The following is a 27,262-nucleotide window of genomic DNA, read 5'->3' as shown; positions in this document are numbered from 1 at the left end:
GTGGTAAATGTCCTGGTAAATTGCATGAAATTCTTTGATTATTTTGATGAACTTCCTGGTTATTTTCTTGGTAAAATTCCTTGTAATTTCTAGTGAAATTCCTGGTAATTTCTGGTGGGAATCTCAGTATTTTCTGGTAAAATTCCTGGAAATTTCTTGTGAAAATTCATGGTAATTACTGGTAAGATTCCTTGTAATTTCTGCGAAAATTCCTTGTAACTGGTAAGATTTCCAGTAATCTTTGGTAAAACTCCTTGTAATTTCTGGTAAGATTCCTTGTAATTTCTGGTGAACTTCCTGGTAATCTCTGGTACAATTCCTGGTAATTTCTTGTGCAAATTCCCAGTAATTTCTGGTAAAATTCCTTGTAATTTCTGGTAAGATTCCTTGTAATTTCTGCAAAAATTCCTTGTAATTTCTGCGAACATTCGTTGTGACTGGTAAGGTTTCCAGTAATTTTTGGTGGAATTCCTTGTAATTTCTGATAAGATTCGTCGTAACTTCTGGTGAAATTCTTTGTAATTTCTGGTGAAATTCCTTGTAATTTCTGGTGAAATTTCTTGTGACTGGTAAAATTCCAGGTAATTTCTAGTGAAATTTCTTGTAACTGGAAAAATTCCTAGTAATTTCTGGTATAATTCCTGGTAATTTCTGGTACAATTCCTGGTAATTTCTGGGAAGATTTCCAGTAATTTCTGGTAAAATTCCTAGTAAAATTCCAAGTAATTTTTGGTAAAATTCCAGGTAATTTCTGGTAAAATTCCTTGTAATTTTTGGTAAAATTTCTGGTAATTTTTGGTAACATTCCAGGTAATTTCTGGTAAAGTTTTCAGTAATTTCTGGTAGGATTTCCAGTAATTTTTTGGTAAAATTCCTTGTAATTCCTGGTAATTTTTGGTAAAATTCCTTGTAATTCCTGGTAATTTTTGGTAAAGTTCCTTGTAATTTCTGGTAATTTCTGTTATGATTACCAGTAATTCCTAGTAAAATTCCTTGTAATTCCTAGTAAAATTCCTTGTAATTCCTAGTAAAATTCCTTGTAATTCCTAGTAAAATTCCTTGTAATTTTTGGTAAAATTCCTGGGAATTTCTGGTAATTTTTTTTTAATAATTTCTGGTAATTCCTGGTAAAATTCCTTTTGAGTTCTGGTAAAATTCCTGGTAATTTTTGGTAATATTCCTTTTTTGGTCAAATTTTTGATAATTTCTGGTAAAATTCCTTGTAATTTCTGGCAAAATTTCTGGTAAAATTCCTAGTAAAATTCCAAGTAATTTTTGGTAAAATTCCAGGTAATTTCTGGTAAAATTCCTTGTAATTTCTGGTAAAATTTCTGGTAATTTTTGGTAACATTCCAGGTAATTTCTGGTAAAGTTCTCAGTAATTTCTGGTAGGATTTCCAGTAATTTTTGGTAAAATTCCTTGTAATTCCTGGTAAAATTCCTTGTAATTCCTGGTAATTTTTGGTAAAATTCCTTGTAATTCCTGGTAATTTTTGGTAAAGTTCCTTGTAATTTCTGGTATGATTACCAGTAATTCCTAGTAAAATTCCTTGTAATTCCTAGTAAAATTCCTTGTAATTCCTAGTAAAATTCCTTGTAATTCCTAGTAAAATTCCTTGTAATTCCTAGTAAAATTCCTTGTAATTTTTCGTAAAATTCCTGGGAATTTCTGGTAAAATTCCTGGTAATTTTTGGTAATATTCCTCTTTTGGTCAAATTTTTGATAATTTTTGTTGAAATTCCTTGTAATTTTTTGTAATATACCTACCTTGCAATTTTCGGTATTTTGGTAAAATTCCTATTTTTTGTGGTGAAATTTCTGGTTAATATTCTATAGTAATTTCTAATTTTTGGGAAAATATTTCCGATGGTTTTTGGTCAAATTTTTTGTGTAATTTTCGGTTAAACTTCTTGTAATTCTTAGTCAAGTTCACGTTGTTTTTTGGTAAAGTTTGCGGTAATTTTCGGTGTAAAGTCGCGTAATTTTTTGGTAACATTTCTGGCAATGTTGTGGTAAATTTTCTGATATTTTTTGGTGCAGCTACTGGCAATTTTTGGCAGTTTATGGTAGTTTTTGGCAAAATTTCTAGTAACTTTTGGTATAACTCTTCTAGTGTTTCGGCGAATTACTGGAAAAATTCAGTATGTTACCTACTGTAAATTCTTCAATACTTTTTGTTAAATTATGATTAATGTGGTGATTTTTGGTTGAACACTGGTAATTTTATTGTTGAATTTTTGAGGCTATGGCATGCTTTTGAAAACTTGATTTTTAAAAATGACAAATATTTTTGACGTTTTGAGTCAAGTTTGTTAGGTCTGAAGTCTGCTTTTTAAGAACGCGAAGAAGAAATCAATAAAATATCGAATTCTTGTCTAATCGTGGTTTGAGCAAGTGTAACTGATTTTATTATAATTATTTCATCTGATTGAGCTCTATGATGAAAGTTATAAGTGCTGACTTTCATTTTCAAACTTTCCATTGCTACCTATTCGAAATCCCTGCAGAAAATTGAAAACCCATTGAAGGTTCTGGAATAGCCTTAAGATTGGTTGCTTACAAGTCGAGTGATTCTACATGCTAATTGAGCCGTTTGTTGGAATAGATCCACATTGGTTCGACGATGCCTGAAAAAAAGCAAAAATAATGAAACACGGAAAAAGTTGGAAAATTGCCCTAATAGCAACTTTTTCGAATTTTTTCATCATTTCATCTAACGCTACTTTTATTTTCAATGTGCAGTTTCTTCGGCAAGACGAACTTGAAAATAAAGTTTGATTTTTTTTTTTGGTCATACTCGTATCTTTAGCAACAAATGCGCCATACCGAAGGACGATTACTTTCGCGAGGGTAAAATAACTAACTCGGCGTGGCGGTGTGGTTCATCGGTTATTTTTTATTTTACCACCTCGTGCGCCATATTACCGCACCACGACGGTGGAAAGTTTTTACGCACTTGTTGATTAAAGTCGGTGTATAAATTTGGCGCGCATATGAGACCGCGACTCGAGTACATAAAATGAAAGAAGAAAAAAAGAGAGAGTGAGCAAGAGGGAGGGGAGGGAGGGGAAAAAGCAGGCGAGCTTAAAAGATTAAAGTTGTCTTTAGCAAAACGAAAAACATGAGGGAATTTTTCAACTACTATGCTGGTGCACGACTTCGGGGCGGATTTTTATTGGCTCGAAAATATATAAAGTAAGTAAGATTTTTCTACTGATGGCAAAAAAAAGAGAGAAAAACGACAAAAAAAAGCTATCCCTTATTGCTATATACTACTGCGTAGTCTGTACTCGTATTTTGCAAAAGCATGGCTGGCGAAGCAATGAGGGAAAAACGCACGATGAGGGCAAAGGAAAAGCGAATTTAATTTCTTATGTTGGCATTTTAAGGCATTCTTCATTTAAACGAAGACGATGAAAAAGAAACGTTTATTGATTTTCTGTCTCTCGTCACTGACGTTCACGATGAGCACGATAGATGGGCCAGGGGCCAGGGCTGGCAAAGGTTGCGCGGGGGTCAAGTCGAGCGAATGGTGAATTTTTGGCGCGTTTTTCTACTACTTATTCCTCGTATTCGTTTCGTGGCAAATCAATGAGAAAGCTATAGAGCGAAATTTCCAATACGAGAGGTTTCGGTTTGAGGGCTGCCCTGGGGTCTGGAGCTTTTAAAAATACGACAAATGTGCGTGGGAAATGAACACGATGTTCGGAGTTTGGTGTAGTCTTCGTGCAATTGAGAGAAGTTTTCTACTTTGATGGTGGTTTACGTAGAGATGTGCCCCCCCCCCCCCCCGGATAATCGATGTGGAAATTTTTCAAATTGTGAACCTGCAGCTGTTCTTGGAAATGTAAGGATCGAATATTGTGTGCGTGTGTGTGTTTTTGGTGATCATTCTCGAGTATATTCGCAAATTGTTGGAGCTTTGAAGTTGGACTCGAACCAGTTCCACGAGCTCGATTAATACGTCAAGGAACTTCGCACTCGGTGGTCTAATTATTATATTTTTGTAATATTATCGCGATTATTTTCGCAAGTTTTCTTTCTGCCTGTCGATGTCGAGCAATTTATACCAGTTTCAAGACTAACGAGGACTAGTCGATGGTTACAAAGCAGCAACGCACGTTTGTTTTTTCACTGCGAACCCTGAATTTGCTGCGAATTGAACGAAACGAGTGAACGAAATTCCACTTTTTACCGTCTGCTAGTTTTTTTTTATCGTTCCGGTCAACTCATTAGGGTAGGGTACCCGAATTGGTCGAGTGGAAAATTAAAGATGTTCGAGAGAGCTGACTGTTGCAAAAAGGAAATTACATACGCGTTTGTTTGTAGTCGTTCTTTTTACCTTTTTTGGTTGCGAGTAGCCTTTGAAAATCGATCAAGTGTGTTGTTTTTTTCGCTGCGAACAACACAAGAGAAATGAGCGAATTACGTTTTTGTTTCGCCAGCAGGAAAAATCAAACCGAACGTGGTGTTGAGAAAATATCTGGAAAAATTTCTCGAGACAAAAACAAACAATTTGTCGAGGTCCTAGAAAAGGTTCGGTCGTGAGCGAAAAAATGTGCAACGAAGTGTGCTCGAATTACTCAACTGGTTGTGCGGATGAAGGTGAATTGATTTGGTTTTTTTTTATCGTTCATTTTTTTTTATACTCGAATAGATGACGTATTTTGGTAAAAAGCTTCGTTTATTTGTTCCTAGTTTTAGGTAGGTTAGTTATTTTAACCTATCGAGTTTATTGCATTGTGTCCTAAAAAATGACTCATCGAAATTTCGCTCCAATCGAGTTGAATTTTTGGTCATTGGGGGTTTTTGGGACGGGTTTTCAAGCTATTTCATTCGAAAATCTGAAAAAAATGAATTTTCGATGAGTAATTTTTAATTTTTGGTCAACTTTAAAAATTGAATTTGAAAAAAATGTATCTTACACCCGTTGAATAAAATTCACCACCTTTTAATGTTCAAAAAATTGACGTGAGCATTACTTTGACCCTTCAAAAAATTCCAGAATCAATTTTTTTTAAAAAGAAATTTTTGAAGTAGGAAATTCATCGAATAAAATTCATGCGAATTTGTCTCCAAAATTGAATTAATTCTTTTGAAGCAACGCGACAGTCGAAAATTTTGAATAAAGTTTCAATTATTTTACGGACTTTGAAAAATTGATTAGAACTGGAAGTTTGATTTTTGCCCTTGTAAAATTTATTCGATAAATCGTATTTGAAACGTTCGATTTGAATTTGCTGAAATGGTGGATTTTTTGGTAAGGCAGGTTGAAAGTAAGTGGAGGTCAAATTCTCAATTGTCTTTTGCTGAAATTTTCGAAATTATTGCAAAAAATTAAAATAGCTGAGAGAGAAATCTGAATTTGATAAAAATAATGTTTAGTTTTGGGAGAAATTCTTCATCAATGGAGGAGTATCGATAAGGCCATTTTTTGGCCCCAGACAGTTATCGACTGAACCACTCTTAAATTGTTGTAATAAATGCCCCAAATACGAATCCGTGGTTAGTTGACCCAAAATGACCATTTTTTGGGCTCCAGGGGTTCCCAAAGTTGCGAATAAAAAAAGAATTTTTGGAACCACTGAGTATTATTTTCAAAAACTTTTTTAGCGTAAAATATCTGCTTGAACCCGTTAAACATGATAGGGGCAATTTTTCCATTTTCGACCCTCGGGGGCAGAAATTGGGGGGTTTTAATTTTTGGAAAATTTTGAAACCACCATTTTGAACCCACCCCTTTGAGCCCCCCTAAAAAGCTTTTTACAGTTCATTAGCATTTGAAAGACCTCCATCCTACCAAATTTTCAGCTCAATAAAAATTTTCGCTGGTACTCAAAAATCCAATTTTCCGATTTTTCGTAATTAGGATATTTTGGGAACCCCCGGGAAACTGGAAACCTGCGATTTGCGCCAAACGTAACATTTTGAGGTATATATTCAATTATCTAAGTGGAAAAGTTCAATTAAGCTCCCCTGTATATTCGTAATTTTGAACCCTTTTTTTAGAGCCCCCCACTTTGGGCACCCCTGAAAAAGGCGTTTATGAATATTTTTTCAAATACATTGAAGAATTTACATTTGAAACACACTAGCAAGAGCTCGATAATTTTTCATTCGATTTTACCTGTAACTTTCAAAATTGAGCTACATATTTTGGACCAAATTCTAAGATTTTACTAAAGACTTTACTCTTCGAGAAAACGTTAAATCACATTTTCACGATTTCAACAGAGTAAAAATCAGTTTCTTTTTATACTGAAATAACCGAGTTGCAAAGGAAATTTTGATCACTTTTTTATTATTTTGGTTAAAATGTTATTTTTTTTGAATTCTTGAAAATTCGATTTTTCCAAATATTGACCATACTTTTCTTGAAGAAAAAAGTCTCACTTTCTGCCAAAAATAGCAGAAAATCTCAGCTTTTGTCTAAATTGCCAAAAAATATTATTTTTCTCGTCAAAAACTGCAAAAATAATTGTGGCTTGTTTGTGAAAAATCCCAAAATGTCTCACTTTTTTCAAAAAAAATTGCCCAGAAGTCTCACTTTGTTGCCAAAAGTTGCCAAAAAGCATTCGCTTCTTGCTAAAATAATTGTCGAAGTTTCTTCTTTTTTCACCATTCTCCCCCCCCCCCCCCCTTAAAAAACACTTATTCGCCAAAAAGTTTAAAAAAAAAAGTCTCACTGTTTTGCCAATAATTTCCAACAAGTCTTGTTTTTCAGCCAAAATTACACAATAATTCTCTCTTTGACAAGTCGTTTGTTGGCCAATAATTGACGCATTTTTTGTTTACCAAACATTGACACATTTTTTGTAGACAAATTTACACATTTTTTGTGTATGTACAAAAATTGACACATTTTTTGTGTACACAAATTGACACATTTTTGTGGACAAAAATTGACACATTTTTTGTGAACAAAAATTGACACATTTTTTGTGGACAAAAATTGACACATTTTTGTGGACAAAAATTGACACATTTTTTGTGGACAAAAATTGACACATTTTTTGTGGACAAAAATTGACACATTTTTGTGGACAAAAATTGACACATTTTTTGTGGACAAAAATTGACACATTTTTTGTGGACAAAAATTGACACATTTTTTGTGAACACAAATCGACACATTTTTTGTAGACAAAAATTGACACAGCTGCTAATAAATCTCATCCCCCCCCCCCCTAAAAGTCCCCAAAAGTCTGAAATTTTACTAAAAATTGTCATAAAATTTATTTTCTTTGCCAAAAATTATTAAAAATGTCTGAAATTTGTTTCGACTTTTTTGCCAAAGGTTGCAAAAAAAAGCTCTGTATTTCTGTGAATCGTCAAAATCTCGCTTATTCGCCATAAATTGTCATAAATTCTCACTTTTTCGTCAAAAATACCCAAAACGTCATGCTTCACCAAAAAGTTGTGAAATAGTCTCACTTTTCTTGCAAAAATTTGGAAAAGGCATCAATTTTTTGCCTGTATTGCCAAATTCGTAGTGCTTCTGTTTTCATTATACGCGATTGGAATGGTTATTGTTTCGTGAATTTTTTTTTTTTAGATTTCTAATTTAAATGTTTTGGCCTGTTTTGTGATTTTTTTTGATTATCTTGCTTTTTGGTTACTTAAAGTTACCTTTTTTTTTTTGGAAAAAAGTTGAATACGTACGAGCCTGTGTTTGCGACCCGTTCTCGCTCCTTCCGAATCAATTGGAAATAGTTCAGAATAGATTTGAGCAGTTCTGGAGATTCCAGAATATTTTTGAAAGTAGAAATTTCTACGAAAGTTTACCCAATGAGCTTGAAATGCTACTCCAACATGCTGAGTGGTGTTTATATGTACATACATTGTACATATATGACATACTAAAAGATGATTTCGATGGTTTCTATAGCTCCTTTTGATTATCTGAAATTCCTAAAATATGGCTGGAGGCTCCAGAACGGCTTGAAACCACCTTCGATGGACTCAGCATGGTGTAATGTGGGGTAAAACGTAATTTTCAGCTTTCGAGCTTCGTTGGGCTAAAATTTTTATTGAAATTTATTCTTTTTAAAAAAATCTGCTGGATGCTCCAGAACTGCTCAAAACGTTTCGAAACCGTTTCCAACCGATTCTAGGGGTTGAAAATAAGGTGAATAGCAAATTTCAACTTTCTATAGGTCAATTTGGTGGAATTTCGATTTTTTTCCATTTTTGGCCCAATAAGTAAATTTGATTTTCAAAAATCGAAAAATTGAGGTTTTGGCTGGGTGGTGTACCTATTTTTTCGTGTATTTTTTATTTACCTTTGTCTGATTAAGTGATTAGAAATTTTTTTAGCCAGTGGAGAAACCTCCTTTTTGAGACCATTACCCTGAACCTGCTGTAGCCTTCGTGAAATTCTATATTTTGAATTATTGTTCAGAACCTCTCACCTCCCTTCCCCACTCATCCGTAATAAAAAAAAAACACATCAATTCTGGAATGAAATCTGCCCTACTGACTCTGAAAGCATCGCAAAAGCTACGATACTGTCTTGTATTTTTTTTTCACGATGCTCTAAAAATCCCTTTCTCCCCCCTCTTGCCACCTACTCCATGAAAATGAAAGAAAAAAAAACCTTCTCTTCTCATACATTTCATCGAACTGACATCTCGGGAGATTTTTCCCCCTTCATACGACGCCAAATAAGTATAGACGAGACGATTCGAGAGAGGAACGTTTATGATAAAATATTCAACCTCGTTCTAAAGTGACATTTTTTTTTCTTTCTTTTTTTTCTGCTAGTGCTTATACTCGTAGTAAGAGTATAAGAGTGTAGTATATCTCGTGCTCGTCACAGAAAGCGCCGCGTCGCGGCGGTGGCGGTGGCGGGATCGTGTGTGTGTGATAAAAGAATCATTTTTCTTTGTAACGATAAACAGGAAAACATTAATAATTCGATGCGATAGCCCGTATAATATGCGAGAAAAAGATGGACAAGGAGAACGACACGACGAGCGACGCAGCCAGGCAAAGGGAAAAAGAGAAACGACCAACAGGGAAAATTGTACGAGTACATAGGTTACATCTACAATGTATTCATTCTGTATACGTATTCTGTATGAAGGAAAAAAAAAATATTTATATAAATAAAAATAAAATATAGAGGGAAAAAACTCGCTCACACTGTACTTGTTTACGCAACGTATGTAGTAGATATAATATCACATGTGTATGATGTACGCAATTTATAAGCATGCGGTTGTGAGATAGATGGATAGACAGATAGATGCTATAATTCATACTCGCGTATCATATCATAGCATATATAGGATAATATGGTAGGCTACGTAATCGTCGAAATTTTGAGAGCTGCCTGCATCGTCGTCGACTAGTACTCGTAGTACTCGGGTACTCGAGCAAAATGACGTAGTTGTTTATAATAAAGTTTTCCACATCCACATTGTAGGTGTGTTCGAGACTGGCGATATAATTGACTCAAGTGGTTAACCGATTATTTAACCGCCACGGTTAACCGTATAATTAAGCTTGATAATGAAATTGAAACTGATAACCTATATACTCGTATTCGTGGTGTGAAGCACGCTGCATGCCGCGGTGACATACCACCACTCGAATGCTGCTGACGATGGTGATGAGAGGCTTCCTTTCCCCTTTACTTTGCACTATATATGTACAAATACTCGAATATTTTGGCTAATTATTTTATATTACATGGCCTTAGGGTGTGCCTTGTTTTGCAAAGTTGGAATTTTCCACCTCTCGCTCATCGAATAAGTTGTTGCTTCAGCTGAGAAAATATCTCCCACTATCCCCCTATCTGCAAAGGTGTTGCTGGTAGCCACCCCAGTTGAAAAAATGACAAAGAAATATTCAATACATCAAAAAATTTTGTTTCTGAGTCAGAATTTTCCCCTTTTTCATAAAACTACTTTTTCTGACCCTTAAAACCATATTTCCCCCCTAATAAGGGGCCTCTCAAAGTTGAAAAAATCATAACAAAATTAGAATAAATCAAAATCAGAGGTTTTTTTGAAAATATTTCATTTTTACTTTAGAATATGTTCTTCATAACCCCTTTTTCAAGAAAAAAACCCTTCGTTGAACCCCCAAATAATATTGACTATCTGACATGGAGCCTCCCAAATTAGGAAAAAATAAAAAAATATGAAAAATTGATGTCTTTAGAGATTTTGTTTTCAACAATTTTTCAATGGGCAGAATCTTTTTAAATAAGCACATTTTCAATAAAAACTCTCCCTTATGAAGCCTCCAAAATTGAAAAATATCAGAAATAATGTAAAATTGATGTCTGCAGATAGTGCAGGTACAAATTATTTGAAAATTTTTCATGTCTGAGCAGAATACTTCTGTACAGGCTTTTGTTTAAAAAGTCCTATTTTTGTTTAAAAAATCCTCTTTTCGTTTAAAAAGTCCTCTTTTCGTTTAAAAAGTCCTCTTTTCATTTAAAAAGTCCTCTTTTCATTTAAAAAGTCCTCTTTTTGTTTAAAAAGTCCTCTTTTTGTTTAAAAAGTCCTCTTTTTGTTTAAAAAGTCCTCTTTTTGTTTAATAAGTCCTCTTTTTGTTTAATAAGTCCTCTTTTTGTTTGAAAATTCCTTCACTTGTTTAAAGTGTACTTTATTTGTTTAATAAGTCCTGTTTTTTGCCAAAGTTGTTTACAAAGTTCTGTTTTTTTTTCTGCCAAATTTTCCAAACTCAAAAAGTGTCAAAAAGCGTCAATTTTTGGCAAAATTGTTAAAAAGTGTTAATTTTTGGTAAAATTGTCTAAGGGGCCAATTTTTGCCAAAATTGTCAAACACTCCTATTGTTTCCAAGAAAGCTAAAAAAAAAACTCTGCTTTTGCAAAAATTATCAAAAAATTCCTGTTTTTTGTCAAAATGGAAATTGTACTTACTATTTTTTTGTCAAAATTCTCAGGAAGTAATTTTTTGATAAAATGTCAAATGGTCGTAATTTTTGCCAAAATTAATCATAAATTGTTTTTTTTTTTTTTTTTTTTTTTTTTGACAAAACGTTCAATAATAATATTGGCCCTCAAAGTTGAAAAAATTACAAGAATTGAAAATAGGTAAATCAAAATCAGGGGAAAATTTTGAAAATATCTCATTTGCACATCAATATTATTGTTCTACATAACCCCGGTTTCAAGAAAAAAAAAGTTTGTTGGACCTCCCAATGATATTGCTGGTCCTGGTATGGCGGAGCCTCCCAAATTTGAAAAAAATAAAAAAAGATAGAAATTTGATGTTTGTAGAAATTTTTTTGAAAACATTTCAATGGGCAGAATCTTTCTAAATGAGCACATTTTCAAGACTCTCTCCCTCGGTTCTCCAAATGATGTTGGTTTTTTTTTGTTTGAAGCCCCAAACGTTTAGGAGAAATATCCAAAAATATGTAAAATTGGTGTCTGCAAATGAAAATTTCTTGAAAATTTTTCATTTTTGAACAAAATACTTCTAAACGAGCTTCTTTTTTCACTTCTTTTCGGAGGGGGGGGGGGGGACACTAATTCTCGAAAATTGTGAATCCATAATTTTTGTACCCCCTTACCACCCCAAACCACCAAAAAGAATTAATTTTTTCCCTCTCTGTTTAAAAAGCCCTCTCTTTGGTTTTTTTCTTGCCAAACTTGCGTTTAAAGTTTTGTGTTTTGTTTTCGCCAAATTTGCCCAAGTCAAAAAAGTGTCAATTTTTACGCAGGGCGAGGAGTGACAAAAATCATCAATTTTTGCCAAAGTAGCCTTTGGACAATTTTGGGGTGTAATTTTAGCAAAAAGGAACTCTGATTTGACAATTTTGGTAAAAAGTGTCCATTTCTGTCAACAAAATTGTCAAATAATGTTCTTTTTTGGTAAAATTATCTGGAAGCATCAATTTTTGCCAAAATGCCAACAGATGGTCTATTCTTGTCGAGATTGCCTGAAAAGTCCTCTTTTTGTTTCAAAGTTTACCAATCAGAAGTCCTGTTTTTTACAAAGTTGCTTCAAAGCATCGATTTTCTGTCAAAATTTCTGAAGTGTGCATACATTTTTTATTGTTTTTAAAATTTTCTGGGGGGGGGGAAGTCGTTGCATGCTCTGGCGTGTCACTCGTAAAAAAATCCCTTGCAACTTTTTGGTGAAAAAAACGAGATTTTTTGGCAATTTATGGCAACAAAATGAGAATTTTCGTAATTTCTGTTTAAAAAAACGATCGAAAAGACACTTTTTGCAAAAAGAAGTGATTTTTAGCAAATTTTGGCAAAAAAGTGAATCGAGTTGGACCATTTTGAAAAAAGGTGAGACTTTGGAATTTTTGCAAAAAAAAAACACGACGATTTCCACTTTTTAACTATTTTTAAAAAAGAAAGACTTTTGATAATTTTTGAAAAAAGTGATTTCTTTTTGGAATTGGAAAAAAGTGATACTTTTTGGCAATTTCGGGCGAAAAAGTGAGACTCTTGAGTAATTTTCAAGATGATAAAATAAGAAGTATGTCCAATTTTTGAAAGAAAAAGTGCCAAAAAACGTCAATTTTTGGTCAAATAGTCAAGAAGTATCCGTGTAGTTTTTTGACAATTGTGGCAGGAACGGTATTTTTTGAAAAAATCTTGGCAAAAGAACAAAAAAGTGTCAATTTTTGTCAACAAAAAAGTGTCAATTTTTGTCAACAAAAAAGTGTCAATTTTTGTCAGCAAAAAGTGTCAATTTTTGTCAGCAAAAAGTGTCAATTTTTGTCGTTGAAAAACGGTGCAATTTTTGTCAGCAAAAAGTGTCAATCTTTTTCAACAAAAAAGTGTCAATTTTTGTCTGCAATTAAAAAGTGTCAATTTCTGTCAACAAAAAGGTGTCAATTTTTGTCGTCAAATAACAGTGCAATTTTTGTCAACAAAAAAAGTGTTAATTTCTGTCAACAAAAAAGTGCAATTTTTGTCAGCAAAGAAGTATCAATTTTTTGTCGTCAAAAAATGTGTTTATTTTTGTCAACAAAAAATGTGTCAATTTTTGTCGTTAAAAAATGTGTCAATTTTTGTTGTCAAAAAATGTATTTTTGTCGTCAAAAAAGTGTCAATTTCTGTCGTCAAAAAAATGTGTCAATTTTTGTCGTCGAAAATGTGTTAATTTTTGTCGTCAAAAATGTGTCAATTTTTGTCGTCAAAAATGTGTCAATTTTTGTCAGCAAAAAATGTGTCAATTTCTGTCAACAAAAAAGTGTCAATTTCTGTCAACAAAAATGTGTTAATTTTTGTCAGCAAAAAAGTGTCAAATTTTTGTTGTCAAAAAAGATGTGAATTTCTGTCAACAAAAATGTGTAAATTTTTGTTGTTAAAAAAGGTGTCAAGTTCTTATTTTTGTCAACAAAAATGTGTCAACTTTTCTCAGCAAAAAAGTGTCAAATTTTTGTTGTCAAGAAAGGTGTCAATTTTTGTCATTGTAAGAGTTTCAATTTTTGTCAACAAAAAGTGTCAAGTTTTGTCAGCAAAAAAAGGTGTCAATTTTTGTCAACAAGTATCAATTTTTGTCAACAAAAAAGTAGGTATTAATTTTTTCAACAAGAAGGTGCCAATTTATGTCAACAAAATTCTGAAACAGTGTCCTCTTACAGTGAAGTTGTCAAAAGGGCCAATTTTTACCTATTGTCAAACAGTCTTGTCAAGATTGCCCAAAAAACCACTGCTTTTGCCAAAATTGTGTCAAAATTGTTCAGACACAGTCAATTTTTAGCGAGTTGACGAAAAGTTGTAATGTTTTTCAATAAAATCGTCAAATGGTCGTAATTTTTGCCAAAACGTCCAAAAAGCATTGATTCTTGCCTCGCCTGTCTAAAAAGTCTTTTTTTCTTTCAAACTTTACTAAATTCACCAAACAAAAGTACCTACATACTGTTTTTTGTACACTCGAAAAGCTTCATTGTTTTGTCAAACTTCATTTCCCTGCCAATGCTTTCATTTTTGGTGAGGGGTGAGGGGGGTTTATGGCATTTTTTTGATATTTTTTACATTTTTTTTAGGGGCACTGCTGTGTGCCTCTACGTGCCTCCCACAAAACCACCCTGCTTCTAGATAATTTTTTTGAGAAAATCATCAACTATGTTGGCCACCTACAAAGAGATTTCCAACGTTGGAAAAAAATTGAATAAATTAGTTTTTTTTTAATTTAGCTCCTATGGCTATGGAAACCCTGCAATTTCAATTATGTTAATTAATTTCGCGTTTTTTTTTGTTTTTTTCCAGGAATGGGGTGTTTCGGAAGCAAAGATAAGCTATCGAAGGAAGATATGGATTTCTTGAAGTCTCACACTCGTTACGACGAAAGCACAATTAAAGAATGGTACAAAGGATTCAAAGTAAGCGAATGAATAATTTTAATTCTAACATTATCATAATAATGTAGGCTATCTTATGTATAGTATACCATACCTAGACCTACCCGTATCCCAAAACAGAAAGGGCGACTCCTCGCCTTCGCCTCCATCGCCATTAATTTATACAGTAGGCTATCTAGCTTCTCCGTAGATGTTTTTTTGTGACCCTTCGTCATCGTGCTACTACAAGAATTAATGACTTTTCTCGTACAATTCTGCCAACAAAGATGAGCGTTTTTTTTTCTTTTGGTGGGTTGCTGCCAGTGCTGCTGTTCCAAGATGAGGGTATATAGTATAGAAAATGGGATCCGCGAAAGGAGATAGGACCCGAACGAGAACGCATTCTGTCGGAGCATATTACGAGCTAGGATACGACTCGCTCGTGTAATAAATTATCTCCGGGCGATATTTTTATTAGAGTTTGATAAACGAGCCGAGCCTATCGAAATACTCGTAACACTACTGTGAGAAGTATACGAGTAATTCAGTAGCTCGCTATAGTTTTTCATTCACGTCGCGCCGTTCAACTGTTTTAATTATTAAGTCAGTCGTGTCCCTGCCGGCTCCGTGCTGCCCTAGTCCAAACTTTGGCTGTGTTTTTCATCAGACATTCTATAGAGAAATTTTCAAATTATCAGTAACCAGATTGAGGTTGGTTTGCTTTTGCGAAATGCTCGTTCTGCCAAGAAGTCTAGTTTTATTAGGGTTGTTTGGCTAGAAATGTCTCGAGTTGAAATACCCTACGCGAAAGCGAAGCGAAAGTTTGGATGGGGTTTTATTTCAGACGAAGGAGAGGGCGAGGGGGAGGGAAGAGAATAAGCAACATGAGATGACTTTTAGAGAATTTGTTCGAGTAATGCTGTTACGAATCGAATTATGTCGAAAAGTTGAATTTTTCGTTTTGTTTTCAAGTTTCTTATTAGTTTTTAGAATTTTTTTTTTGCAATTTGTTGAGTTCGGAGTTTCAAATTTCCACTTACTATTTTTGGATTTTGCGAGGAAATTTTTTGAAAATTTGAAAAAAGAAGCCAGCCTGTTGCAGCGAATTTTATATTACTTTATTTTCAAACGAAAAAAATTCGAAAGTGACCATTTTTGACCCATTCCAGAGTCTTCGTTAAATTTTCAATTTTCTCCTGGAATTTCAAAGTCTCGTGCTTTCCTTGTTTCAGGCTTTGGAATTTATTTTTTTCTGGTTCTCTCCAAAACTAAAAAAATTTTGACTGAGAATTTTTTATCAGAATTAATTATTTCTCCCCCCCCCCCCCCCCCACTTTCACAGATTGAAATATTTGGAGAACCTTTGCTCTTTTGCAAAATTTTTTTGAAAATGCATGAAAATTATTTCAAGATTTTTGAGGAATAATGTTCTTTTTTTTTTGAAAAAAAAAATTGAATCAAAATTTATTTGACCTTAGTTTTTCCATCTTACTATAAAAGATCATTCCTCCTGACCTTCTTCCTGTGTCTTAAACCGGCCTTGAAAATTCATCCCCAATGGTGTGCTTTCAATGGTCCTATTTTTTGCTCGTACTTCGGTCACAGTGGCGACAAAATTTTAACCATCGACGACGAAGCGATGAAAAACCACCCGCAAAATAGGCGAAATATTATCGAGTCTCGGGGTCTCTGGTCGTCGTGGTATTCTCGGGGTCAGAGTTAACTCGGCGGACGTCATCGTCAGTAAAATTAACACGCTCGAATTAGCATTCATTCTATACGAAAGCTAACGAAGATAACGTAGCTTCGCAGCTATATAAGTTGTCAACGAGAGAGCGAGAGAGAGAGGAGAGACGATATAACAATGGGTAAAGTTTTGCGAGCTTATTAGTTCGATAAATTTGCTTCGTTAGTTCGGGTCATTGTAATCTCTATCCGATGGCATTTGTGGATGCGCGGTAAGACGCGTATACTATTCCATATCACTGTCTCTTTCTCATCGTAGTTTACTCTCTTACTCCTATAGCTGTTTACTCGGAGGAAAGTTGCTTTCGCTTTTGATAAAGTTGACAGCTCTGAAAGAAGAACGTTTATCTACGCGTAGAACGATTCCTGAACGCTTTCGGAGCTCTTATCTTTAACGTGCCATGGTACGAGTATTAGTAATGGTGACGATGAAGGTGATGGTTGATGGTGTGAGAAAAAGCCAGGGTTGACTGTTGAGAGAGTTCGAGAATAAGTACGATGAGATAATTCGTTTATTTTTCTATACCATTTTTAGCCAGCCAAATTTTCTTCATCGCTGTCAGTTTGTCAGAATGGGAATTTTAAAGGGGGTGAGTGTTTGAAATCGCGGTTTGTGATGCCGAAAATCCATTAAGACCTTTTCTACGACGAGTTGGTGATGCGATTTATGTACTTCGTATTCTTTTCACTTCTGTTTTGGGTTGAAGCCGTTTCTGCGAGTTTTATTTCTGGCGGTTGGCTTATGGGATTATTTTGGTGGTAAAATCGTGGCACAGGTATTAGAATATCTAGCTGGTTCCAAAGATGAACTCATTAAGTAAGGTTTCGTAATCTTCTTTGGAAATTCCTCCTAGTTTTTTTTCCCAGTAGATACAACAAAAAGAGTTGGAAGTCGTTGATTTCTACCTTGGTTGCCCAAAAGTTCTGTTTTCCCAAAAAATTTACAAAAAAAGTCGTATTTGTATTTTGAACTTTTCTGCTTAAATTTTGGCCCAAAATTGCTAAAAAATTCACATTTTTGTACCAAAGATTGCTGAAATTTTCAAAAAGTTGTAATAATTTGAAAAAAATGTGTCAGAATTGCAAAGAAATTTTTTTTTTTTTTTTTTGTTAAAATGTCCAAAAAGTGTTGAATTTGCCTCAAGCTGTCTGATAAGTGTCTTGTTCTTTTTGTCAAAATAATCTAAGAAATCTTTTTTTTTTTTTTTTTGCAAATGTCCTGTTTTTTTTTCAATTGTTAAGAAAAGACCAAATATGTGCGTGCTTTGGCAAAAATCAATGTTTTTTTTCCAAAATTTTCGAAAGAAGTTGGGTTCTTATTGAAATCTTCAGAAAGTTCTAGTGCTGCTAATTGTAAGACGAAAAATCAAAATTTTCTCAATTTATCAAAAAGTCCTCATTTTTGGCAATTTCCTAAGAAATTCTTGCATTTTTGCCTAAAACATTCAAAAAGAACCTACTCTTTCCCTTGGCTGTGCAAAAAATCCTGGTTTTTTGGTCAAAATGGCCAAAAAGATCCTGTTTTTTGACAAAATTTGCAATGAAGTCCTGTTTTTTCGATGAATTTGTCAAAAAAAAAGACCAAAACAGAGTACCACTTTTGTCAAAATTGTCTATAGTCTCAATTTTTAAAAAAAATGGTTTACAGTTTTGTCAAAATTGCCAAAAAAAATGCTGAAACTGTAAGAAAGTCCCATTTTTGCCTAAATTGTTGAATTTGTCAATTGCTGAGAAAATCTTGATTTTTTGCCAAGATTAACTGCCCAAAACATATCATTTTTTCACAATTAAAAAATCCGTTTTTTTAAAACCAATATCACCAAACAGACCCTATTTTTTGAAAAAATGTCAAAAACAGTTCAGTTTTTTCCAAGTGCGACAAAAGACCAACGCTCCGTGAAAACTTACCAAAAAACAAGTTTTTTCGCCAAAATTGCAAAAGAAAAGTATCCTGTAGGTACTTATTTGTGAAAAAGTCCCATTTTTGCAATTGTTAATTTTTCTCAAAATTGCTAAAAACACAGCCTTGTTTTCCCCCAATTTTATCAAAGAGGTCTTTTTCTTGTCAACATAGTCAAATAGTCTCACTTTTGCCAAAATCTCGTGTTTGTGTTGATTCTTACTTTGGCTGCTTAGAAAGTCGTGTTTTTTTTCAAATCTTGTTTTTCCCCAAATTGCCAAAAAAAAACAATATTCTTAAAAATTACAATAAAATCTGCGTTTTTCACCAAAACTACCAAAAAAGGTACCATTTTTGTCAAAATTTTCAAAATATCTTGTCCTTATCAAAAGCTTTAGAAAGTCGTAATGGGTCATTCCATGCCAAATCGGCGGATTTTTGCACGAGGGGTCTTCGATTTTTTTCAAAATCAGATCATTTGTAGAGGTCATCAAACGATGACGAATGACGCAAACCGGAAATTTTTTCGATTTTTTTTGACGGAGCTGTGGCGCTTCAAAGTTCTCCAAAATGGCCGAAAATGGAAAATTTCAGTTGCAAATTACTCCGGTTGTACGTGGTATAGAATTTTGAACTTTTTTTTCAAATTGTAGTACTTTGAGAGGGTAATCGACGAGTGATGTCAAAATCAGTGTTGCCACTTTCAAAAACCTAAAAAAATCGATTTTAAAACTTATAATTTAAATATAACCACGATCTCGGCGAGTAAAAATTCTGAAAAAATTCTCAGTTTTAGTCCTTTTTATGTAGAATAACATATCAAAAAATTAGACTGGCATCTTTTTTTATTTTCGAGAAAAAAAAATTACAAGTTTTACAATTGCTGCAAAAGTACCATCCGAAACCTAAAAAATGAAAATTTTTGCATTTTTGAAATATTTTACCAATGTGTAGACGATAATGTGAAAAAAATCCCCCTCCCCCCATTTGTCAACGAATTGACATTTTTCGTGCTATAAATTTTTATTTCAAGAGTGAAATTAATGCATTTTTCGTCAATTTGTCGACAAATTGGGGGGAGGGGGATTTTTTTCACATTATCGTCTACACATTGGTAAAATATTTCAAAAATGCAAAAATTTTCATTTTTTAGGTTTCGGATGGTACTTTTGCAGCAATTGTAAAACTTGTAATTTTTTTTTCTCGAAAATAAAAAAAGATGCCAGTCTAATTTTTTGATATGTTATTCTACATAAAAAGGACTAAAACTGAGAATTTTTTCAGAATTTTTACTCGCCGAGATCGTGGTTATATTTAAATTATAAGTTTTAAAATCGATTTTTTTAGGTTTTTGAAAGTGGCAACACTGATTTTGACATCACTCGTCGATTACCCTCTCAAAGTACTACAATTTGAAAAAAAAGTTCAAAATTCTATACCACGTACAACCGGAGTAATTTGCAACTGAAATTTTCCATTTTCGGCCATTTTGGAGAACTTTGAAGCGCCACAGCTCCGTCAAAAAAAATCGAAAAAATTTCCGGTTTGCGTCATTCGTCATCGTTTGATGACCTCTACAAATGATCTGATTTTGAAAAAAATCGAAGACCCCTCGTGCAAAAATCCGCCGATTTGGCATGGAATGACCCAATGTAATTTTTCAATAATTCCCGAGAAATCTCTGTTTTTTTTTTTTTTTTTTTTGACAAAATATCCAAAAAGGATTGATTTCTCACTCGGGTGTCTCCAAATTGTGTGGTTTTTTCCCTCAAAAAATTGCCAAAAATGTCCTGCATTTTAACAAATTGAGTCACAAGAATTCATTTTTTTGCCAAAGAAGTCCTGCCCTGCAGGATTTTTGTGTATGTCAGAAAATCCTGTTTTTTGCCGAAAGGATCATCATCAACGTCATAGTCGCAAGCGACTATTGTGCCCCCAATAACGACCGCCAATCCTCTCTGTCTTTAGGTAGTGTGGCTTCTGTCGCAACTGAGCCAACTATTTTCTGGCCTGCATCAGTCCACCTTGTTGGAGATCTTCCTCTCCTCGTGTTCCAGGGATCTTGCCAAAGAGAATTCCGTTTTTGATGTTTTCCAGTCATCTTCTGGCTATGTGTCCAAAATAACTAATTATCCGGGTTTCACATATTTTATTTAGCCTGGTTGGTTCTTGCAGTTGTTTCACAATTGATGCATTTGTATGGGGTGCAGTGTATGGTATCTTCAACATCCTGCGCCATACCCACATTTCAAAAGCATCGATTCTTCTTCGATCATCTTGCTTCAATGTCCAGGTCTTCACTCCATACAAGAAAACTGGGAAAACTAGCGTCCTGATTAGTCTCTTCCTCGTTTTTATGGAGATTTTCCAGTTGGTGGTGAATTTTCTCAACCAAGACATCGCTGCTTTCCCAAGAGCTATTCTTCTTCTGATTTCCTTGGCTGATCCTCCATCAGTATCCACCAGTGAACCCAAGTAAATAAATGAGTTCACTTTTTTGAATTCATTCAAGGCTTCAGATTCTGGTAGGTGTCCAGCTCTATCAACGACCATGACCTTGGTTTTCCCCACATTTATGAGGAGTCCCATGTCATCCCTGACCATCCTGACTCACTTGATCAGTTCTGCCAGTTCCTCTTCACTAGTGGCTATTAAGGTGGTATCATCAGCGTAGCAAAGATCGGAGATTCTTCTTCCTCCGATCTTGATGCCACCTTCCCAGTTCTCCAAGGCTTTCCGCATGATGTACTTGCCATAGATGTTGAACAACAGAGGCGAGAGTATGCAGCCCTGCCTTACTCCTCGTTCTGACTGAAACGTATTTGACTCTTCTCCACCTTCTCTCACCATCATCTCGCTCTTGTCATACAGCAATTTGATCAGCTCAGTTAGGTGCTCTGGAACTCCCATCTCACGTAGTATCTCATATAGCTTTATCCAGTTGACACAGTCGAAGGCCTTTGCATTATCAATGAAGCATAGTACCACAGGGATGTTGAATTCGCGGAACTTTTCGATTATTTTTCTGATGTTCAAGACCTGCTCTCTTGTGCCTCTTCCAGGCATAAATCCTGCTTGTTCAGGTGGAATCTGCCTATGTAAGTATGCCTTGACTCTGTTGTTGATTATTCAGAGCATCACTTTATTGGCATGTGGAATTAGGGCTATTGTGCGATAGTTGGCACAATTTTTTGTATCACCTTTCTTGTGTAGCGGGATTAACACTGATTTGCACCAATCTACTGGCCATTCTCTTTTGTGCCATATGTGACAGTCCACGATAAAACCGACCATCCGTCACAAAAAATCGAAAATGTTTTTTTGCCTATTTTTGGGCCTTAAATGGTTTAGGGAACAAAAATTCGCAAAAAAAATTTTTTGATTTTTTGCGACGGATGGTCAGTTTTATTGCATATGGTCACATATGTTGTTGCGTATCTTCCAGATCACCTTCTCTGCTTTCTTACCCATTGACTGAAGTATCTCAGTCTTGATACCGTCACATCCAGGCGCTTTGCATTTTCTCAATGCTTTGATGGCATCTCTTACTTTGTCAAGTAAGATTTCTGGCTCTTTTACACTGTCCACTTCAATTTCTGCTACTTCATTGTTGTTTGGTGATTTGTAGTTCACTCCAATATAGCTTGCTACAATACAATCTCCAGTTCTCCAGAATCTTTTTAGAGTCCCATGTGACTGTACCATCCTCAGCTGTGATTTCACGTGATTATGGTTTAAAATCTCTGGTGATCTGTTCTATCTTCTTAAATAGTATGCTTGATTCGTTGTGGTCAGCATGTTCTTGAATTTCCTCACAACATCTGTTCAGGTAAGCTTCTCTATCATTCCTGCAACTTCTCTGTACGCATCTATTCAAGGCCTTGTATCTGTTATCATTTCCTTCCAGTTTAACTTTTCTGCATTCTTCTATGAGCTTTAATGTTTCTTCTGACATCCATGGTTGATGTTTTTTCCATTCTTCTTTCGTATTCTTGATCACCAAATTACGTTTCCCTTGGATTTCTGCCTTCATATTTTCCCATAAGGTATTTGGGTCCTCTTCATTTGTGTAATCAATATTTATTTGGGCAGCAAGTGTTTTCCTTTCTTGGTTGGTAAGGTATATGCGATTTTTCTTTGTTGGTTTCTTCCCACTGCGAAGATGCAATTTGAAGGAAGCCACCAGCAATTGGTGATCTGATGCTACATCTGCTCCAAGATAAGTCTTGGACTGTGCTATTGCTGACTTCCACCTCTTCTGTACTAGGATGTAGTCGATTTGGTTTTTGACACCACCACCAGATTTCCATGTGTACAATCATCGACTATGATGCTGAAAGAGTCGACGATTGTACACATGGAAATCCGGTGGTGGTGTCAAAAACCAAATCGACTACATCGATTAGTGTTGGAAAGTTATAATTTTGTCGAAAATTTCGACAAAATATCCAAACGGAATTGATTTTTTACTCAGTTGTCTCAAAAATTGTCCAATGTCTATACCTAGTGTTTTTCCTCAAAAAATTGCCAAAAATTGCCTGCTTTTTTACAAATTGTGTCAGCATTATTTAGACCAGCTCCTCTTTACCAAAATTGAGAAATATCCTGCGTGAAGTCTTGCTTTAGTATAGGCTCTTAATACCTGACGGTTTTCCAAACCGAGATGAAATATCATTTATGCATCACCCTGTAGATCTGGGATATGACTCGTACTCGCTCATATATCCTCCCATATAGCGAAATTCTCTTCTTATAGGAGGCTGACGCCAGCTTGAGCCTTTTCAAAAGCCTCGCAAAAGTGAGACGAGAGGTGGATATAACGGAAGCGTTTAAATTGAAACTGCTGCGTCTTATAGTATACGTATTATAGGAATGCGTCGTCGTAGTCGTCGTATTAAACGTGGCGAAAGTGGAAAAGCGTCGGAATATCGTTCAATTTTTACTCGCTTCCTCTTCCTTGCGAACGTATAAGCCTATTTCATTTTGATAGAGAGGGGGGCAGGGAGGAGGAGAAGGGAGGGAGGAATACGCCTCGTTATATGAGATTTCGTCGAGTTAATTTCAATGAATTGCAAAATTTGGCGATTCCCATTCTCGACGCGAGTAAGTATACGCGAAGAGGTATAGAACATTATGAAAAGCATTTCGAACGTTTTCAAAATCTCGAGAATAGCTCGATGAAAAAAATGTCTGGCACATGTGCTCGCGATATTAAATAGGATTCGAGTCGTCTTCGCTGTTTCTTCCACGGATTAGGATTATTATTCTTGCAATATACATATAGTAAGATTGAAATTGCGAGATAATGTGGAATTTCCCTCAGGTTTGTCGAATTTTCGGAGGTTGCATTTTAGAGCTGGGACTAATCGATCGTAGAAAAGATGCAGATTCTGAGAATGCTGTTTTAGCTGATAGAGATGAATTTCACTCAAGTAGTGCGAATATAGTTGTGAGATTTTCGCAGCTTTTCGAATAAAACGACAAATGACAGGGTTTAAAATAGGTACGTCTACGTCTACGTATATAGAACATCGGTAGCTTGTTCAACTCGTGCAAGTGACGTTTATCACTCGTGGCAGTCAGTTTTCTCGCCTGACAAAAAAGCCAAAGCCACTAAGAACGTATTGGTGTGTACAGAATCAACGAACTTTTATCCAATTAATTATACTCGGGACGCTTTGCGCGCTTCGCGCTTCGGATCGTGTCTCGTCGTCGCCGCAGCTAAACAGATTATCATCTGTATACGAGTATGAAAAGCTCAAGCTCGCAACGGGCGAGCTTTCACAAATACTCGTAGGTATATATACGAGACGAACGAGTACAGTCTGAAGCGTTTTACAGCTCGCGTAGGTGTGCTATGTACATTTCAATCAGCCGTCAAAACCTGAATTTCGAGCTCCACTCTGCTCGGTTTATGGCTCCTTCGGGCACGCGCCGCGCCACCAGCGTTCATCTCATCTTGCGAGTTGAAATAGCACTAGCACCAGCAGCGAGCAAAAGAAAACCAAACCACGCCACGCCACACGCATTCGATAATTAAATTTTACCGCTATCGTCTCAATAAAGTTTTATCGTCGTCGAATGGAATTAGAAGAGTATACTGTAGGTACCCTCTTGCTCCATTCGTCGAGTTAGGCGTTTTACGTAATACCAACACGTAAATCGTAGGTAACTCTATCTGGTGTATACGTAACGTAGATGTTACTACGACGATGGAGCAAATACACGAAATCCGGCGTATGTTTCAAAATCATCTCAATCCAATTCGCCGAAATCGATTTTACTACTAATTTCAACCGTTCTTCGTTTCCTCAGAAGATAATGTAATCGATTAATCGTTGTAAATGTACGTTTAGAAGCTGCTGCTGGATATTAATGGTAAAACTCAAGACTCCTCCAATCCATCGACTGGTAACACTGTATGTTTGGAAAGCTAATGAGTCACCCCTTCATCTACCTATTTGAATCCTCATGGACCACTACTCTTTTTAAAAAATCAAGTTTTCTGTTTAAGGCTGTTTAATAAAAGAGAAAATTAATTGATAGATCTGTTAATAGAGCATAGAGACACCTGAATTGAAAATAAAATTCTTCTCGAGGAGGGGGGGGGGTTACTGAATTTAACTGGATGTCGGCTTTTTCGGCGATTTTGATGATCATTGGCCTACCTTTTGATCATCAGAGAGGGGGGCGGGAGGATAAAAAATATGAGTTGTTTTTAAGTTTTCTCAAAAGATGGAATATTTTTTCGCGATTTTGAAAAAAAAAACAACAGTTTTTAAACAGCTGAGGCAAAAGTCAATATTTTTTGGATGTTTTGGTAAAGGAAAAAAACAAGAATTTCTTGATGATTTTGGCAAAAATGAGACTATTGACAACAATTTTGACAATTTTTTATTTGGCAAATTTGAATTTGACTAAAATTGGACTTTGACATTTTTTAACAGAAATTGAAAGTTTACCACAATTCTAGAAAAATTGGGATTCTCTGACAAGTGTGGCGAAATTGAGACTTTCTGGCAAATTTTACGAAAAAATGGTTCCTTTTTCAGAAATTTTGGTAAAAATACGTAGATTTTTGGTCGACTTTGATAGAATAATATGATCTCTCGAGGAAGAAAATTGGCAAAAATTAAGACTTTTCGGCAACTTTGGGAGGAATTGAACTTTCTGACAATTTTCAGAAGAAAAAAGTTGGAGCTTTTGACAATATTTGCAAAAAAGAGTACTTTTTAGACAGTTGAGACACAAATCAACACGAACAAATGTGCTAAAATGAATGAGAAAGAGAGAGAGAGAGAAGTTAAGAGGGTAGGCAAAATTTTTTATAAAAACCTACAAATATAACAATTTGAAAGAATTATTATTTTTTTGCATCAAAAAAGATCTTGAGGATTTTTATGTGTTTTAAGACGATTCATAAGATTTTTGCAAAGTAGGAATTTGAAGTCATCAAGTGATTCCAGCGTGAATAGGTATTTTTCAGTAAGTCTTTCAGAGAAGGCGTCCATTGATTCTATTTGCAGTTCATTATGTAACTGATGGTTTTAGATGAACCATGGTGCGTTTGTAATGATTCACAGAACTTTGTTTTGTATTTGTAGCTTATGTTTGTTAGTTGTTGAAGCTGTTATCAGTATCGGCGCTGCATATGTGAATGAGCTACAGATGAGACTTTTGTAAAGAAGTAGACTACAAGATGTAGACAATCTGGAACGACTATTCAATAAGGGATAAAGTTTACATAGTGTGAGGTAGGCATCACGTGATTTGAGAATGATATGGTTTTTGAGAGATAGTTTCTGGTCCAAGTATATGCCGAGATATTTAACTGTTGATGTATTCCATGGTACCACAGTGTTATCGATTAAGATTTCTGGAGTCGGTGAGATTTTGCGAAGTGTAAAGATCTTAGTTTCACTTTTAAGAGAATTTAGCTCAAGTTTCCTGCATTCAAACGATGGTTTCAATTCATTGATACCAGCTTGAAGTTGATTACGAGCGATTACAAGATCCTTATTTTGGCTGAGTAAACTTGTATCATCAGCAAACATTGCTATTTCATTATCAGCTGGTTTAGGAATATCATAACAGTTTAAGATGAACAATGTTGGACTCAATACAGTGCCTTGTGGTATACCTTGGCTGATTTCTCAAAGCGAAGAGCTTTTACCATCAATTTGAACATAAAATTTCCTATTTTGAAGGAAGGAAGGAAGGAAGGAAGAAATGATTTTACATAGAATGGTGGGTGTTTTGATTGTAACTAGTTTGTGAATTAAACCGCAATGCCATACAGAGTCAAAGGCCTTTATGATGTCTATTAAAGCTGCAGTTATGAATTGCTTCTTTTCATAGTCATTGTTAATAAGTTGTACCATTTGATGCAACTGATAAACTGTGCTCATTTTATTATGAAAACCATACTGAAAAGATGGCAAAATCTGTTCCTTTTTCAGAAAGTCCAAAAGACATTTACAAATGATTTTTTCGAGGATCTTGGATAGAGAAAAGAGAAGACTGATAGGTCTATAATCATTAGGAGACAAAGAAGGCGATTCTTTTTTGGATAGCACAATTACTTTTCCAGGCCTTGTAGTTGATTCTAAGTCTGTTTTTTGAAGGAGTACGATGACTGGATTTCTGGTCTTTATAATTGTTATTTGGCTTGCCACTTTGTTGCTGATGATTAGTTTGATTATATCTTGATTTCAATCTGGAATGATGTTGATTTGACTGGAGTTTGTTTACGTTTTCTGGTTTGGGAGCTGGACTATTCGTTGAAATTTGTTTCGAATCATTCTTAGATGCTTCTAGCGCAATCACTTTTTTGATAATCACATCAAATGCTTTGTCTGATGACTGGAGCAACTGTTCTCGAATATAATTATCCCGCAGCCCTCGAATGAATTGAGCTCGAAGAAAAATATCCGAAATCGAAACTTTACACTCACAAGGTGACGTAAATTTGCAATCATGTAATTCACTGTGTAACAAAGGGACGTATTCGCTGATGGACTGGTTTTCGTTTTGATATTTTGATAAAAACTGGTGCTGAGCTACGAGAACATTACGTGCTGGTGCTAGATGGCCATTAAGTAATTCGATTAATTCAGTGTACTTGAGTGATTCGACAGCTTTTGGAGATAAGAGAGAAGCTATCATTGTAAAATATTTTGCGCCAATCGAATCGAGTAAGTAGCTTCGCGAAATCGCTATCATCTTCTTTGATTTTCAAACCCTTTCTGGTTGCATAATTTTCGAAACGCTGTTTGTAGTGGGTGAATGATTCAGATTTTTTGTTGAAATTCTCAAAACTGGTAATGAATACA

General features: G+C 35.0%; 2 protein-coding genes across 3 annotated transcripts in view; both read left to right on the top strand.

Annotated features, from left to right (window-relative positions):
- Nca (neurocalcin homolog) overlaps window positions 1–27,262 on the top strand; it is a 392,453-nt gene that overhangs the window by 281,695 nt on the left and 83,496 nt on the right. The gene's annotated exons all lie outside the window — the stretch shown is intronic.
- The window catches only part of LOC135845532 (neuronal calcium sensor 2), a 383,834-nt gene that overhangs the window by 281,398 nt on the left and 75,174 nt on the right, over window positions 1–27,262 (top strand). For both annotated transcript variants that reach the window (XM_065364141.1, XM_065364142.1), the window contains one exon: window positions 14,214–14,326. In XM_065364141.1, coding sequence (XP_065220213.1) covers window positions 14,216–14,326 — 111 coding nt within the window. In that variant the 5' untranslated portion in view covers window positions 14,214–14,215. The remainder of the gene's footprint in view (window positions 1–14,213; window positions 14,327–27,262) is intronic.

The sequence above is a fragment of the Planococcus citri genome, chromosome 4 (genome assembly GCF_950023065.1).
Source record: "Planococcus citri chromosome 4, ihPlaCitr1.1, whole genome shotgun sequence".
Taxonomy (NCBI): domain Eukaryota; kingdom Metazoa; phylum Arthropoda; class Insecta; order Hemiptera; family Pseudococcidae; genus Planococcus; species Planococcus citri.
This window is presented reverse-complemented; position numbering and strand designations above follow the sequence as displayed.